The sequence below is a fragment of the Urocampus carinirostris genome, chromosome 19 (assembly GCF_059441175.1).
Source record: "Urocampus carinirostris isolate Australia breed hairy pipefish chromosome 19, RoL_Ucar_1.0, whole genome shotgun sequence".
Lineage (NCBI taxonomy): Eukaryota > Metazoa > Chordata > Actinopteri > Syngnathiformes > Syngnathidae > Urocampus > Urocampus carinirostris.
The window spans coordinates 1,413,409-1,430,550 of NC_142367.1; the positions used below are offsets into that span (position 1 = coordinate 1,413,409).

At 40.9% G+C, this 17,142-nt stretch overlaps 1 protein-coding gene across 3 annotated transcripts in view; it reads right to left on the reverse strand.

The window, feature by feature from the left end:
* Positions 1–474: 474 nt before the first annotated feature.
* Positions 475–17,142, reverse strand: part of ghdc (GH3 domain containing) — a 48,062-nt gene continuing 31,394 nt past the window's right edge. For all 3 annotated transcript variants that reach the window (XM_088323757.1, XM_088323758.1, XM_088323756.1), the window contains 6 exons: positions 16,206–16,503; positions 11,847–12,036; positions 10,150–10,221; positions 9,932–10,065; positions 9,426–9,514; positions 475–2,817 (listed from right to left, as the gene is read on the reverse strand). In XM_088323757.1, the coding sequence (XP_088179883.1) occupies positions 2,596–2,817; positions 9,426–9,514; positions 9,932–10,065; positions 10,150–10,221; positions 11,847–12,036; positions 16,206–16,503 (1,005 nt within the window). In that variant the 3' untranslated portion in view covers positions 475–2,595. The remainder of the gene's footprint in view (positions 2,818–9,425; positions 9,515–9,931; positions 10,066–10,149; positions 10,222–11,846; positions 12,037–16,205; positions 16,504–17,142) is intronic.

Below are 17,142 nucleotides of genomic sequence, written 5' to 3' on the forward strand. Positions count from 1 at the left end.
TCTGGAAGCGGCTCTTCTTCACAATTTTGTTAAGGCTGCGGTCATCTCTCTTGGTTGTGCAGCGTTTCCGGCCACATTTTTCCCTTCCAACAGACTTTTTGTGGATATGCTTTGAAACTGCACTCTGTGAAAAGCCTGCTCTTTGAGAAATTTCTTTTTGTGTCTTACCCTCCTGATGGAGGGTATCAATGATGGTCCTCTGGACAGCAGTCTTCCCCATACTTGTGATTTAGTTTACTGAACCAAGCTGAGTGTTTTTAAGGCTCAGGAAACCCTCGCAAGGTGTTTCGAGTTATTTAGATGATTCAGGTGATTAGTTGAATAGCCTACTTGTATACTTTTTCATGATATTCTAATATTTTGAGATAGGATTTTTGAGTTTTCTTAAGCTGTAAGCCAAATTCAGCAATATTAAAATAATAAAAGGCTTGAAATAGTTCAGTTGATGTGTAATGAATCCAGAATGTATGACATTTTTGTTTTTTTAATTGCATTACAGAAAATAAAGAACTTTATCACAATATTCTAATTTTCTGAGACAGTCCAGTATATATATATATAAATATATACAATTTTGTTGATAGCATATACTTTGTGGTATTTTGAGCTGTTAATCTTTGGGTTGCTATGAATTAATTCCCTAGATATAAATGAGTGAACGAATTGTCTGTCCCTGTGTGCCCTGCGACTGGTTGGCAACCAGTTCAGGGTGTCCCCTGCCCACTGCCCGAAGATAGCTGGGAATTGCTACAGCAGCCCCGCGACCCTACTGAGGATAAGCAGTGCAGATAAGTGATGGATGGATGGGATGCTATAAACTGACATTAATTCTGCCACCTTGTTTCAACAATGCAGCTTGTCTTCCTCACACTTGTTTACAAAAACTGAAAGGCCTCTAGGTGTGCGGTACTAATAGATTTTAATACGGAAAATTTAAAACAAGCAAGAAATTACTGTATGTATAAAAAGCAGAAAAATTAGCCAAACTTGGATTGAAGCGGTATGCAATCAATCTTAGAGACTGATGATCTTTTGCCCGAAACTCAGGCTAGGTTTGGGCTTAGAATGTCAATCATTAAGTCGGGGTGGTCGGGCTTCCCTTGAGTCTTTTTTTCCCTTCCTTCGTGAGAGATCTTACACAGAATGCACGTACTTTTACTCAAGTAATTATTTAGATAAAGAAAATGCTTACCAAACTATCAGTATAACACCAAAACACTACGTCCTAATTAATTTTTCTTCTCTGTGTTGGGGTAAAAGACGCACAGCTTCCGCCTTCCACCTGCCTCACGTCACATGTAATTTCTGCTTCCTGACAATAGCTTACAAGCTTTACTTACATTCTTTACGCTTTCTTTCTTTGCAGCTTGTAATCTGCAGAATTTGATTTTGTTTTCGGTGCCATTCTGTTCAATTTCGTTTGCTGCACTTCGCCAAAATCAGTGTCTAAGATAACGTCTGCCCGGACGCCCGGGGAGTGCATCTTTTACGTCGGGCGTTCAACTTACAGAAGTGGTTAGGAACTGTTAAGATTTGTCAATTTAATAGCGCTCCTACTTGTGGTATTGCGGTAAGACGTTTTCCATTGTGTGACGTCATTAGGCACACACCATATTTCGTTTTGCTAATTGTAGATTGCCATATTTATTGAATGGAGTCATGTTCTCGTTTGCTTGCTGTTGAGGAAATAAATATGCTTAAAGGCTGAACCACAATGTCCTGTCTATCTTGGGGCGGCAGTAGCTCAGGAGGTAGAGCGATCGTTTTAGGATTAAGGGATCCCAGTTCGAATCCCGGCTTGTCCGTGTTACATGTCGAAGTGTCCTTGGGTAAGACATTGAACCACCAATTACCCCCAATAAGCAGGTTAGCGCCTTACAGGGCGGCACAGATCACGGCCGCTATTGGGAAATGTGAAGCATTGTAAAGCGCTTTGGGAAGTCATTGACTTGAAAAGCGCTATATAAATGCAGATCATTTCATTTCATTTCATCATCTTCTCACGCATGAGGAAACTGCACACTCTGACATATCCTTACCAGGATTCAAGCCAAAACCTCAGCCCTAGAAGAAATACTCAAAAGAGGCTAACACAATTTATGATGCTACAAAACGTAAACGTACATTAAAAGCATCGTGGAAAGAGGAGTTCACGTGGCTTGTAGCAGACTACGCAACGCAAACATTGCATGAAAAAAGATGAGTAAATACAGGTACATACTGACATGCAATGAATGTTATAAGTAGATTTATAATAAACCTAATTTTAAAGTGTTGTTCTGTTATATATTCTGATTATCAATTCTTAATACTTTGCAACAATGGGGTTTTTTTGCGATTAGTCATCTTATTGTGTTTCAAGTTGTGAAAAATGGAGGCGGGCTACTTTATGGCTGGGCAGGCAACTTCTCAGTTGTCTGCCCTGGTGTCCGATAACTTTTTGTCATGAGTTTCAGACACTGCTCATACATACATTATATATATATATATATATATATATATATATATATATATATATATATATATATATATATATATATATATTCCAGTAGGTTAGAAAGTGCCACATTTTGTTTAACTCTCTTATTTTCTTCTTCAGGAAACAGTTCTGGCCAGCAAGAATTGAGCGTCCTCCTTGTGCCACAACACCCGCTTAATCTTGAAGGTGTTGGCCGAGACCATAGAGGAGTTGATCGTGTGCTTGCGCAGTTGGGCGAAGGTGCCGTGACCTACCAGCTGCACCCGGGGTGGTCCGATGCTGCCCTTGATACGGAACGAGCGGTATACGGCTGACGCCTGCTGCAGGCATGCGTCCAGCTGCCAGTCGAGAAATAAAACTGATAAATTCCTCATATAATTATTACAAATTTAATGCATGGTTAAACTAATAAGTTATACAAAAAACAATAAGATATACTGATTTTGCACACACAAAACTCAAACAAGGTCAAAAGCCTGCTACTGTCTATGTTATATTAAAGAGTTTACTTTATCAACGTGAAACCTGTGCAAACATTTACAATAAGTTATTGTTACAGTGGCTTGCGAAACTATTTGGCCCCCTTGAACTTTGTGACCTTTTGCCACATTTCAGACTTCAAACATCAAGATATAAAACTGTAATTTCTTGTGAAGAATAAACAATTAGTGGGACACAATCGTGAAGTGGAACACACTTAATTGGATATTTTAAACTTTTTTAACAAATAAAAAACCAAAAAGTGGTTGTGTAAAAGTATTCAGCCCCTTCACTTTCAATGCAGCAAACTCTGTCCAAACGTTCAGTGAGGATCTCTGAATGATTCAATGTTGATTTAAATGACTGACGATGATGAATGGAATCAACTTTTGTGTAATCAAGTCTCGGTATAAATGCACCTGCACTGTGATAGTCTCAGAGGTCTGTTTAAAGCAGAGAGAGCATCATGAAGAACGAAGAACACACCAGGCAGGTCCGAGATACTGTTTAAAGCTGGATTTGGGTACAAAAAGATTTGCCAAGCTTTAAACATCCCAATGAGCACTGTGCAAGCAATAATATTGAAATGGAAGGAGTATCAGACCACTGCAAATATACCAAGATCGGGCCGTCCCCCTAAACTTTCAGCTCATACAAGCAAAAAAGTGACCAGAGATGCAGCCAAGAGGCCCATGATCACTCTAGATGAACTGCAGAGGTCTAAAGCTGAGGTGGGAGAATCTGTCCATAGGACAACATTCAGTCGTATACTGCACAAATCTGGCCTTTATGGAAGAGTGGCAAGAAGGAAGCCATTTCTTAAAGATAACCATAAAAAGTGTCGTTTAAAGTTTGCCACAAGCCACCTGGGAGACTCACGTAACATGTGGAAGAAGGTGCTCTGGTCAGATGAGACCAAAATCAAACGCTCATCCCCCTCAACACACCATCCCCACAGTCAAACATGGTGGTGGCAGCATCATGGTTTGGGCCTGCTTTTCTTCAGCAGGGACAGGGAAGATGGTTAAAATTTATGGTAAGATGGATGGAGCCAAATTCAGCACCATTCTGGAAGAAAACCTGATGGAGTCCGCAAAAGACCTGGAGTGGGACGGAGATTTTTTTTCCAACAAGACAATGATCCAAAACCCAAAGCAAAAGCTACAATGGAATGGTTCACCCAAAAACATAACAAGGTCTTACAATGGCCAAGCTGGAATCGCAGCAAAAGGTGTCGCTACAAAGTGTTAACTCAATGGGGCTGAATAATTTTGCACACCCACTTTTTTGTTTTTTATTTGTTAAAAACGTTTAAAATATCCAATAAAGTGTGTTCCAATTCATGATTGCGTCCCACTTATTTTTGATTCTTCACAAGAAATTACAGTTTTATATCTTTGTGTTTGAAGTCTGAAATGTGGCAAAAGGTCACAAAGTTCAAGGGGGCCAAATAGTTTTACAAGCCCACAGTACATCCAGAAAAAAGGCAACAGCTTATCAATGTCATGGTACATCTGTACTACACAGAGTGCAGATAATTGACCCTCAGATTTTCAAAGTTCACCTGACCACTCCTCACTCATTCTGCAACAAGACACTGCTGCTAAAATGGGACTCCTTATATGGGCTTTCAGTGGAATTTCCAAGATTTATTCTACAAGGAGAACAGAAAGTAATGAAAGTCCTTGTTCGAAGGGCAGGTATCCCAGCGGATATCATCAAGATTCCTTAAAAAAGTGGTTTAACACTACTTGACGTTGAAGACATGGAGGACATGTACTCTTTTTTTCTCGTCTGATGAATTTGCGCTGGTGTTTTCAGGTGGAGGTAGTGGATACGGCTGATGAAAACTCCTGATCAACTGCTCAGAGATCAGATTGGCACAACTGAGGACCTATTTCAATGCCGTGATGCATTGGTCAACAGCCTCGCTGAAAAGACTACCCACTCGAAAACGCCTTGAGCAAGCTGAAAGTCAACCTCTACAACAAGTTCAATGACATGTTCGAGGTCCGTCAAAATGGAAAAGGCCTACTCGTCATCCGGCTTGACCTGCTTTATCAGATCAAGATTAACTTTTGGCTCACCAATAAAAAGGATGATAGAGATTAAGACCAAGATATCTATCTATCTATCTATCTATCTACCTTGGTCATATCCCTTTAAGAGGGGTGACCGACAGCAAGACAAACACATAAAATAATAATAAAGAGAAAAAAAGAAAGAAAACAAAAAAAGAAAGAAAAAAACAAACACAAAAAATTTTGGATCATGGCCAATCCAATTGCCCACACACCCAAACAAGTTAGGCACCTCGGCACCTAAGTTGGTCATGCTTTCGTCCCTCCAGATGAAACGGAACACCAGAAAGCGGCCATGTCACGCGGGTCAGGGTGACACAACACACTCTTTTGTTCAACAGCAGGGCCCGACGGCTTTCACTGGTTTACCCCTGCCGCATCATACAGTGCCCAGCCCATCCTTAAGAACGCGTTCACAATCCCACTATCCTTTCACAACACCTTTCCACTCCTTTCTATCACCAACAAGAGCTCTAGCTTCCATTATATTTAGACCTCTTTCCTGCAGTGCACTCATAACACCATTCATCCACATCAATCGCGGCCTTCCTCTTGGTCTCCTTCCATTGACTTCTAATCTGTAGATCCTCTTCAACATTCGCTCTTCATCCATCCTCTCCATGTGTCCAAACCAACCGAGTAGGCTCTTATCAACACGCTTGCTCAGTTCCACAACTACTCCAGTTCTGTCTCTCACAATTTCATTTCTCAATCTATCCAATCTTGTCACTCCCAACATAGTCCTTAAACACTTCATCTAAAAAACATTCAATTTCCTTCTTAAATCTGTGTTCAGGTTCCAAGTCTCTGCACCATACAACACAGTTGGCACAATCACACTCTCATACAGTCCCCTCTTAACATCCATACTCGGACTCTTGTTGTTCATCACTCTCATCAGAGCACCCAAAACCTTGCTTCCTTGATTCACTCTGTGCAATACCTCGCACTCCATTCCAACTGCAGCCACATCACAACCCAAGTACCTAAAGCTTTCAACTTCTTCCAGCACCTGTCCATGCAACCTGATTTCAAACGTCATGCCCACTCCATCACGTGAACACTTCATCACCTTACTCTTCCCAACATTGACACATAACTTACGCCTATCACATACTCTTCCAAACTCCGCTACCAACCTTCTTAATGTTTCCTCAGAATCAGCCACAAGCGCTGTGTCATCTGCAAACAACAACTGACTTACCAGCCACACTGTTCCACTGTTGTCTATCATCTCTACACCTCTGCCAAATACTCTTGCATTCACCTCTCTCACCACACCTTCCATGTACACATTAAACAGCAATGGTGACATCACACACCCCTGTCTCACACCAGTCAACACAGGGAACCACTCACTTGTCTCACTCCCTACTCTTACACATGCTCTGCTGTTCATATAAAAACTCTTCAATGCTTCCAACAACTTTCCACCAACTCCATACATCAACATCACTTGCCACAACGCCTCTCTATCAACTCTGTCATACGCCTTTTCCAAGTCCATGAAAGCATAAACATCCTTACCTTTTGCAAAATATTTATCATACACCTGTCGTACTGCAAACACCTGATAAACACATCCTCTTCCTTTCCTGAAACCACTCTGCTCTTCCATCACCACCTCATTCGTTCTTTCTCTCACTCTCTTAATCACGACTTTTCCATAAAGCTTACCCGGCACGGACAACAAACTGATACCTCTCGAATTGCTAAATTCATACTTATCACCTTTACCCTTATACAATGGCACCACACATGCACTACACCAATCAACAGGAACCACACCACTTAAAAAGCATACATTCAACAAGCGTACTAACCAGTCAACCATTGCTGTGCCACCTTTTTTCAGGCATTCAGCAGTACAACCATCCAACCCAAGTGCCTTCCCCCCTTTCATTTCTTGCACTGCCTCTTGCATGTTTCCACAAGCTTCACATTTAAATCACCCAACACGGGCTTTCTCTCCATACCATCGATCGCCTCGACTCTCACTTCTCTCCCATCCTCCACATTTAGCAACTCCTCAAAATACTCTGCCCATCTCGTCCTGACTGCACTACCGCTAACACGCAATCTACCATCCTTATCTTTCACTTTCTCTTCCTTTCCAGACTCACTGTTTCTTACTCTTTTCACTTCTTTCCAGAACACTTTTCTCCTTTCCTCAAGGTTCACTCCTATCTTCCGACACCATTCATCATTTGCTTTCCTTTTCGCTGCTTCCACTGCCGCTTTTACCAACCTTTTCTTCGCTTTATATCTTTCATACGCATCGCCACTCTTATCTTGCAGTCACTCCTCAAAGGCACGTCTCTTTTCAGTCACAGCCTCTGATACCTCATCATTCCACCATTCACTTCCTTTCCTAATACCTCGACCAACTTTTCTCATTCCACACACTTCTTTTGCACTCCTGAACACTGCCTCTTTAAACCATTTCTATTCAATTTCCACACTCTCCATTTCTCTTCTACTAATCTGTTCATACTCTTCCCTTATCCTCTCTTTAAACTCTTTCCTTTTCTGCCTTTTCAACTCTGACATTTTCACCTCTTCCCTCACAATCTTCTTATAACTAGCCCTCCACGATCCATCTATTCTCAGTTTTCCTTCCACATAAAAATGATCAGACATACCACTCATTTCACCTCTGTAAACATGCACATCCAACAATCTACTTAACATCCTTTTCTTAACCACTACATAATCCATCAGTGCTCTGTCCACCATCTTGCCACTATCCAATCTGACAAAGGAATACTTATTCACGTCCCTCTTTTTAAACAATGTATTTCCAATCACCAACTCATTTTCCACACATAACTCAATCAATTTCTTTCCACTCTCATTTCTTCCTGGTACTCCATATCTACCAATCACATTTTCAACCGTTTCATCACCCACTCTAGCATTCAGGTCACCTAGTATTAGTAATCAGTAACGGAGCAAAACCACGAAAAGTAAACCGCGTTGCAGCGAAGGTTACCACATTCCACCCTTCTTTCGCACTTGCCACACATTAGGACAAGTCCTTCCAGAACTCCTCTCTCTCCTCAGCGCTTCTTTCTGAACCAGGTCCATATGCACTTATAAACATCCATACTTCTACACCCCATTTCAACCTTACCCACATCAATCTGGAAGATATCTCTTTCCACTCCCACCAGTTTTTCCTTTGCTTTCTCACTCACAAGCACAGCCACTCCTTCTCTAGCATGTCCACCCGTAACTCCAGACCTTCTACCATACATACCTCCAAGCTGTAATTCACTCTTTCCTTTCATCTTTGTTTCACTCAATGCTAACACATCAACCTTCCTTTTAGTCATCATCCTTCCGATCTCTTCTTTTTTCCACTCAGTCGCTCTACTTCCACATCCTCTCACATTTAGTGACCCTATAACTAGGGTTTGCAAGACCTTTCGGTCTTCCGCCCCCCTTTCTCTGCCTTGCTGTCTCTTAGAGAGTAGAGATAGAGAGGAGAGGATCCCCAGTCCCCTCGCTCCCTCCACTTTAGTCGCCTCTTACGACACACACAGCGGACCATGGTGGGAGAATTCTCTTACCTCTCACAAGGAGAGGGCCCCTCACCACAGGGACCAAGATAAGCCCTGGCTTTTTCCGGTTTGCCTTTTTTTACTTCTGCTTTGTCAATTGTTAATCCAAGCTGTTGATTTTCAATGTTTGTAACCTTGCATATGATGACTGGTGAATAAAAAATGAAAAATAAAGTCAATCAATTTACTGCAAATATCTAACAATAAAGACACCTTACAGTTGAGTACAGTATTTCCTTAATTCAGAGTCTTATCATCTAGTCGTGAACCCTGTGCCCGTGGAGACAAGCTAAATTCTTCTGTTTTATGCACCCCCTGTTGACGATGGTGTCCCCATGATATGTTTAGCATCCCTCTACCAACAACTCTGAACTGTTTGTAATAAAATAGAGGCGCTGCTGAGGTTCTGGTTAGATGAGGACCAGGTCTTGAGCTGATCGCATCCCCTCATGAGCTGAAAGTAATATCCCTAGTCTCTCATTGTGTGTTTTATTAAAAGATGTAAGGTGATAGATCTAACAGCTTCTGATCGCATTCCGAACAATCAAGGGGGGTTAACCTTTTAGAACTGCAACAATAATGTACATATTTTTGTTTTTTTGTCAAGACAATTAACTTGAATTTTTGTGTTTGGTTTTACATTATCAAATATTCTGTCGTTTTGTGAACATGTTTTCTACCTGTCCAGAACTTCAATATTTCAATAAAATGGAGGAATTTAAAAATGTCTTTAAGAAATCGTATTCATCGTTTTTTGTTTATTGTAATTAAACGACCGATTTATTGATTATGAAAACGATTGTTAGTTGTAGCCCTAGTCACCTTGTGACGCTGCTCCTCGGTTAGATTCCTCACACCGGCAAGTTCCAAGAAGACCTGGTAGTGAGGGTCACAGCCACCAGCTTCATCACCTGCAAGACACTAACATTTATGACGGAATTTGGGGAAATATGAGGTCCTATTCAGTGATGTCCTATAACACGTTTTTTTCCAGAATGATCCCCAAACTGCGTCTGCCTAATTTGGCAATGAGATGAGATGAAGTATATATATATATATATATATATATATATATATATATATATATAAATTGAATTTTCTTTTTGTCCTCCGTATTTGCAATATCTCTTAAATTGTTCCAGTGCTCAGTGTGTTGCTGTGGCCGTTGTGCCCCCCAACCCCTCCTTCCTCTGCTCAGCGGACACAAACACTCATATTACCCAGTTAAGCAAAAGTGGGTGAAAGGACATTTGAGACCCTGTCGCGGACCAATAAGACCCATTTATATGGCATGGGAAACGCTGCAATCTTATCTTGTGTGTGCATACCCACAACGGCGCTCTCTGCACAGCAATAATCCACAAGGCGAGCGCAGGGCCACTGTGATACGGCTTCCCTCAAGGCGTCCAGGAACAAGGCCTCAGTCACTTTCTCTCCTCGAATATTCAGCATCTGACCGCGCCTACAACCAAATGGATCTTCTCACTAGCATTCCTTTGGCTTCAGAAGCAATATACGTGTTGGTGTTCCAAATGAAGTGTTTTACCTGTATTGGAACTCCACAACAGGACATCGGTTGTGGAATCCCATCAGTTTAACCACATCTCCTAGGCGATATCTGCAGCCACACAAAATTCGTAACTTTCTAGGCCTTCAAAAAGGAGTCAAAAACTTTAGCTCTGTAGCTACATAGGAATAGGACACTTCAAAATTATTTTTGAACCCTCATCATTCATTAGAAATAAAAGAAGGCTACTAAATTGGTAAGTTTCTTGAAAATACAAATTTCTATGAAAACTTCTGAAAAGAACAGCCTTTTGTAAAGGGATGCATTTAAAGCAGAACTTTCATATATCACAGAGATCCCTCAGTTTACGCAGTTCATGGGGACCAGAACCACCAGCCCAAAAGTGAAAATCTGCAAATGACTGCCCCACCTTTTTTTGCGGCTTTCATTGAAGTGGATGTGCAGACTTACCAACTGAGAATAAGAGGGAGAAAGAAAGAACAAATCAAAACTCATTACGTATTTTAAATTAGTTGTTGTTGTTTTTTTTGAGGGAAGGGCGCCTTGATTAAAGCTCTGCCAACTTTGAGAGAGCAAGAGAGAGAGAGAACAGGTTAAAATCAAGAACGTATTTGAAATGAGTTGATGTTTTTTGGGGTGGCGTGGAGCGCCTTGATCAAAGACCTGCCGACTGAGAGCAAGTGAGACAAAGCTAGAAAGAGAAAGAGAGATGCAATGTTTAGGCGGCATGACGAAGGCATGGGACACAAACTCTTTTCAGCGAGATGCAGCCAACGCAGAGCAGGTGTCCACTCACAATTCAGAATGAAAGACACTATGAAATGAATTGAACAATTGGAACTGGAGATTTCAGGTCAAAATGCGCTGGCCGATCGGCATGAATCTTGGCCTCCCACGCCCCCCAGTCCCCCCCCCCTCTCGCGCAGTCGAGCCAACACAACGAGTGAATTCGTGAGAGCGGTGCCGTCGGTGCAGAAGCATTCGTTTTTTTGTTTTTTTTTTTTCCTAATTGAATGGCCAGTCGGCTTTAATCTTGATATTAGCATCCTTTTTAAAAATGTGATCTTTTTAAAAATGAATATACACGTTTTTCCGCAAAGAAGTGAACCAGCGATAACGGAAGAGCGAATTAGCAAGTGGTCTCTGTACATTTGTGATCTCTTCAATATCAAAACAATGCTTTCCATAAACACAAGGGCACTTTGCTTGTAAAATAACAGTTTATTGCAATAACACTCAACTTTTGCATGAACTTTGCAAGAACTTTTCAGACCCAGTTGATTCACATGATTCCGGTCGTCATGGCGATTGCGGAGCTGTACAAAACGTCATACCTCTCTGTCCTGACGCTGACGAAGACACTTGGTAATATTTTTTTAGAAAGAATAAAGCTTTGAAAATCTGTACTTATATATTTGCTCTTATCACCACGCTGCATGTACTTAGCATATGGGCCAGGGCCTACACACTGGTTGGTTACAGTGGATACAGGAACAAAACTAGTCACTAAGTGTAGACAAAGATCAGATCAAATCCCTGCTATCATGCCAATTCATCATAATGGTATCATTCACAGAGGCCTGATTTTTACCAACCAGCAGCCCTGAACTCTTTAAAATAGTTAAAAAAACATATTTTTACATTTTGGCACTCGGGGAAAATGCTTCTGAAAAGGTATTTACACAATATGGCACTGAATGAGGTCACAAGCTCACCTGTAGAGTCCGGTGGCATTGGTGACCACAAGCTCATAGTTTTGTCCTTCCTGAACTTCATCCATGAGAAGAGTTGCCGCTGTCTCGTCCTCAAGGCCGTTCTCGGGCAGGAACTCGCAGAACATGGAGCGAGGACACAGCAGGTAACGGCGGGCAGTTTCATTGGGCCAAAGGTTGACCCCGATCAGACCTGAAATAGTTTTTACAATGCCATAGTCAGCACAACATAAAGAAAAAAAATAAATGGTCTGCATTTATATAGCGCTTTTCAAGTCAATGAAGACCTCCCAATGTGCTTTACAATGTGCTTCACACTTACCCATTCACACACACACACACACACACACACACACACACACACACACACACACACACACACACACACACACACACACACACACACACACACACACACACACACCAATAGGGAGTAGAATAAAAGTAATCGGACATTTCAAGCAGTCATTTTATAGGGTATAAGTTCAGATATCAATTGGAAAAAGTAAAACAGGAATATTTAGAAAAAAACATGCTTACTTAAGATTAATTAAAATGTACTTTATGGATTTATAAGATGATATATGAGTTTATTTTGTAAGGCAACAAAAGTACTACTCATTTGTGCTTCACATTGCAAACACTGGACCAAGGATATTAGTGTATCTATATAAGTGTACTTTGCCAATTAACAGATATTTGTCAACGTTTGTAAAATCACTTAAAAGTATACTGTAATATTTGAACACTACATGCCACTGTAGGGAAACTGAAAACGAGTGCTACAAAGCACAAGGACGATGCAAGGAAGAATACAAACTACGGAGATTCAAAGTGACTAAACCGCACCATTTCTTCTCATTTTTCAATTATTAGTATGATTCACTCAGTAACTCTGCAGCAGGTCATGCCACTGCAATGGTTTTACGACTGGTCAGTCCTACTTGTAACTTTTTTCTGACAGTAATTCATAGTAATTATAGATTAATTAAAATTACTTTAATAATTAATGAAATAATTATCATTTGATAGTCTACATTTAGAATGTGAGTTATTACTTTACCATCAAAGTCATACAACTTTGTAAATTCAATTTTTAAATTCAATTTTTCAAAAATGATCCCAGAATTTGAAGGCGTAACAGCTCTATCTTGTAGAAGATAGACCAGGGTTCATACACTTTTTTCATGGCCAATTTCAAGCACTTTTTGAGGACTTTCAAAGCCAGTTTTCTTTTTTATTCCAGTACCATTAAAAGAAAAAATCCAGTGCCGATCAAAAGAACGAGAGCCCCAACCTTATTTTGGAACCCTAAAATCGGTTTGAAACCCTAACTTGCTGCCCAAACCCTAGCTCTACATCTAACCCTTGCTGTAACCCGAGCACTTACCCGGTTTCAAATTGTATCTCTAGGTCTAAACCTATTTTGGAACCTTGCATTCAGTTTAGAAACCTGACATGTTGCTCAAACCCTAGTTTCTAGGCCAGGGGTCGGGAACCTTTTTGACTCAAAGAGCCATAAAAGCAAAAAATATTAATTTTATTTTGGGAAAGAGCCACACCATATATTATGAGACAAATTTACTAAATTGTTAAACCCGCGCCCCAGACAAAAGCTTAGTCTTCAGCACATTTATTTTTGATGATTTGATAAAAATTATGAAAAGAGAATAATGCCAGAGCCCCTGTCCCAAATTCAACAAACAGACCACTTTAAACTTGTCTCTTTCTTGCAATTACTCAAGATCGGTTAAACTCCTTTTGACCCTTTTTTTCATACATATTGGTTTCAAAACCAGATGCAAGCATTTATTTTGTAAAAACGTCACAACATTCTGAGAATAGGGAGCCTTATGTGCTTACCTTTGGCGAGAGATGGGAGGGAATGCTTGTACTTTTTGCATAGCTCCACCCATCCCTCCCACTCACCCAATCAAATGACTAAGTTCTCTTCCGGTGTTTTGGCGTATTTACAGTTCTGTGGATTCATCATAAAGTATCTGAACACTGAACACAGATTATATAGTGAACTTTTAAATAAAGGATTCTTTAGCGTTGTACAGCCAAAACGAGTTTTTTTCCCCCCCTTTTTTTGTGTGACACCTTGACTGTAAATTGTAGTGAAAAACGTGCCCTATATATACTGCGTAGTGTTTCCTTTGCTCTAGCTTTGGTTTGGCTTTACGTGTACCTGAATAGGATAGAAATTCTCGGTTTTGAACAAGATGGAGAAATTTTGCATGCAATCAAATTGGTCTCTGAGCCATAGGTACTCATAGAAAGAGCCATATATGGCTCGCGAGCCATAGGTTCCCGACCCCTGTTCTAGGCCTTACCCTGTTTCCAACTATAACCCTAGCTCTAAACCTATTCTGGAACACTACATTTAAAATCATACTTCTCAGCTCAAACTCTAGTTCCTAAACCTTCACCAAAACCTAACCCAAACAATATTTCAGATCCCTAAAATTCAGTTTAATACACTAATAAGAAGCCTAAACCTTTGTTCCCATCCAAAACTTCAATTGTATTTTGAAAGCATAAAAGTTTAAAGCCCTTATTTAAAGCCCAAACCCTAACTTTCTAACTATTTCCCCAACACCTAACATAAGGAACATGGCAATAATTTTAAGCATTTACAAGCACTCCATCTAAAATTCTACATTACAATTCAAGCATTTTTAAGGATTTCAAGAATAGTAAAGAACTCTGAAAGACACCATTGAAAGACGACATTTATCTAAAACACCTGCGGACGCAGGACGAAGACTAGGAACCTTCCCATGGTGTCCTGCGAAGGGCTCTCTCCCGGGGGAGCCTTACGAATCCAACTCATTCCACTCAAGACTCGCTCTCTCTTTCTTTCTTGGTCCTCTCTCCTTCTTTGTCTCTCCTTTTCTCTCATCCCCCTTTGCACTCTTGTCTCTCATTTTCTCTGTCCCTCTCTTTCCTGTTCTCTCCCCATCTCTCTCACTCTCTTTTCCCCCTTCTTGCGTTTTGCTCTGTCTGTCTTTCTCTCTTTAAATCTGTCCCTCTTTCTCTCTCTTCTACTCTCTTCTCTCTGTTCTTCTTAGGGCGGACGACTTCGAGAGCAACCCTGGCCCCCAGTCCAGATGCCAGTGGTGCTTTCGAACCATTCGCTGCGACCACACCCCAATCACCTGTGCTACCTGTCCACGGGGCTTCCATAAACCATGCACCGGCCTGTCCGAACGTACTAAGGACTTTAGAGGCTTCGTCTGCTTGGTTTGCTTGGGTCACACCCCGTCAGGCCTGGCGGCACAGGACAGTCGCAGGCCCCTCTCCTTCGGAGAACTAAGGAGCCTCCCACGAGCGAGTCTAGCGCTACTATGGATTACCTTAGGCGCCTTAAGTGACTCAACGATGACGACGACACCTGCGGACAGGTTCTTAAAATAGCTCACCTGTGATGAGTCATTGTGATTTTTCAGGAAATTTGATATTAAAATGGAATGCTGTTTTAATGGTAGACTGATGTTAGGGTTAATGGTAAACCTATTTGAACCCGTCTACTCGTAATTTATACCGAAATGCATATCAAACTGGGAGCCATTTGTGCCCTCAGCTTTAAAAAGGATGGTGTCACCACTTAGGTGACATATGATCTATTATTTTGAGAAAAATAAATAATAATTACCAAAATTCAAAGTATTGTCCAATATTTTAAAAACTAAAATCGACAAAAAATTAGTGCCCAAATAATCCGATGAGCCATTGAAAAGAGTCACCTATTTTTAGTAGTAGACACCTGTAAATGGAGATCGCATAAGATGCCAGTTAATTTGTTGGACTATTATGCCTCATTGTTCTTTGTTGTTTCGACTATTATGCACTCATTACATCATTGTCACTATCGACCAATCGTCTTTCTGTTTTTTGGTTTTATCCACCCACCCTGCTTTTGTAAGCTAGGTTTAATTAAAAAGGGTTTGGTGGGAGCTTCTAAGAACAGGTTGGAGTTTCTTATCTGAGCTTTGGGCTCTCCCATATCCTCCTTGCAGGTTCACAATAAATTTCTTCTTACCTTATTTTGAGTTTTTACTAAACCAGTGTTTTCAAGCACTGTGCCGTGGGACGGCAATTAATTGTCATAGAGTGCTGTGGGTAATCATCCAATTTGTGTGCCTGTGTGGTCAAGCAAAAGCTATATTTCATTTGGATTTATTTTCACCGGAGATGCAATGGCACCGACTGGTGGTGCTCCGTGAGATTTTTTTTTTTTTAATTTAAAAAAAGGTGTCTTGACTCAAAAAAGGTTGAAAATACTGCACTAAAATAATCTCAATATTAATGTTATAGAAGATGTAGCATTCATATCCGTGCAAAGTGTGCCGGCTCGACCTTCAGCAGCAGCGTAGAAGGGTGAGTAGAACGGGATTTTGCTGCAGTAGTTCTCCCTCAGCAGTTCGCCGTAGATCTGATTAGACCCCGAATCCACCGCCAGAACCAAATTTAGGTGGGGCCAAATGCGCCGGGCGATCCCTTGGAAGCCAGCCAGGAAGTGGTCCCGAAGCTGGGCCGCCCTTTCCGGATCTGGCCTGGTTAGGGCCTCCAGCTCAGACCTGACGTGGTGGTCCAGATTAAGAGCAGCGCTCACTGTCCCACACTCCACATCTTCCACCAACTCCTGCCAGCGGTCCTGGGAGGTATATAGCAGGGTTTCCGCAGTGCATTTTATAAGCCTAGGAAGCCACTCGGATTTTGTCAGCACACCTGTCAGGCTTTTTATAAAAAGTAATTTTTAACTCAGGGGTCTCAAAGTCAATTTTGTTGGAGACCACCTGAGCTAGGGTCTGGGTGAGGTGGGGCCAAGAGAAAATCTCTGACCAAAACATTCCACTGTTCTTAAAAATGTTTTTCCCTATACAAAATAAATATATAAAAATAAAAGTCAACAGTATTAGAATTAGTAAGGATTTAAGTCAGTAACAAATAAATACAACAATAATTCAGCAAATAAATAAGTAATTAAACGTGGTGTATGTAAATTCGGTACTTGCTGACACCATCTTCTGGCTGAAATCATCACTGGAGCTCCTTTTTTTGCTTGTGCAAGTATGGGTATTTCTTATATGCTCTCAAATACTCTTCCTTTTTCATCTTTTTGAGGGTTTGGGTTAGCATTTGTACTGTATTGAAAACAGTAATTTTCTTACTTTCACAATTTTCAACTCGAGTCGCAACTTCTAAGGTGACGGTTTAAACTAAATATCATAATGTTGGTTCTTGGGGAGAGTATTAGCGGAATTTTCTGTACAAAAGAATCTCCCTCGAATTG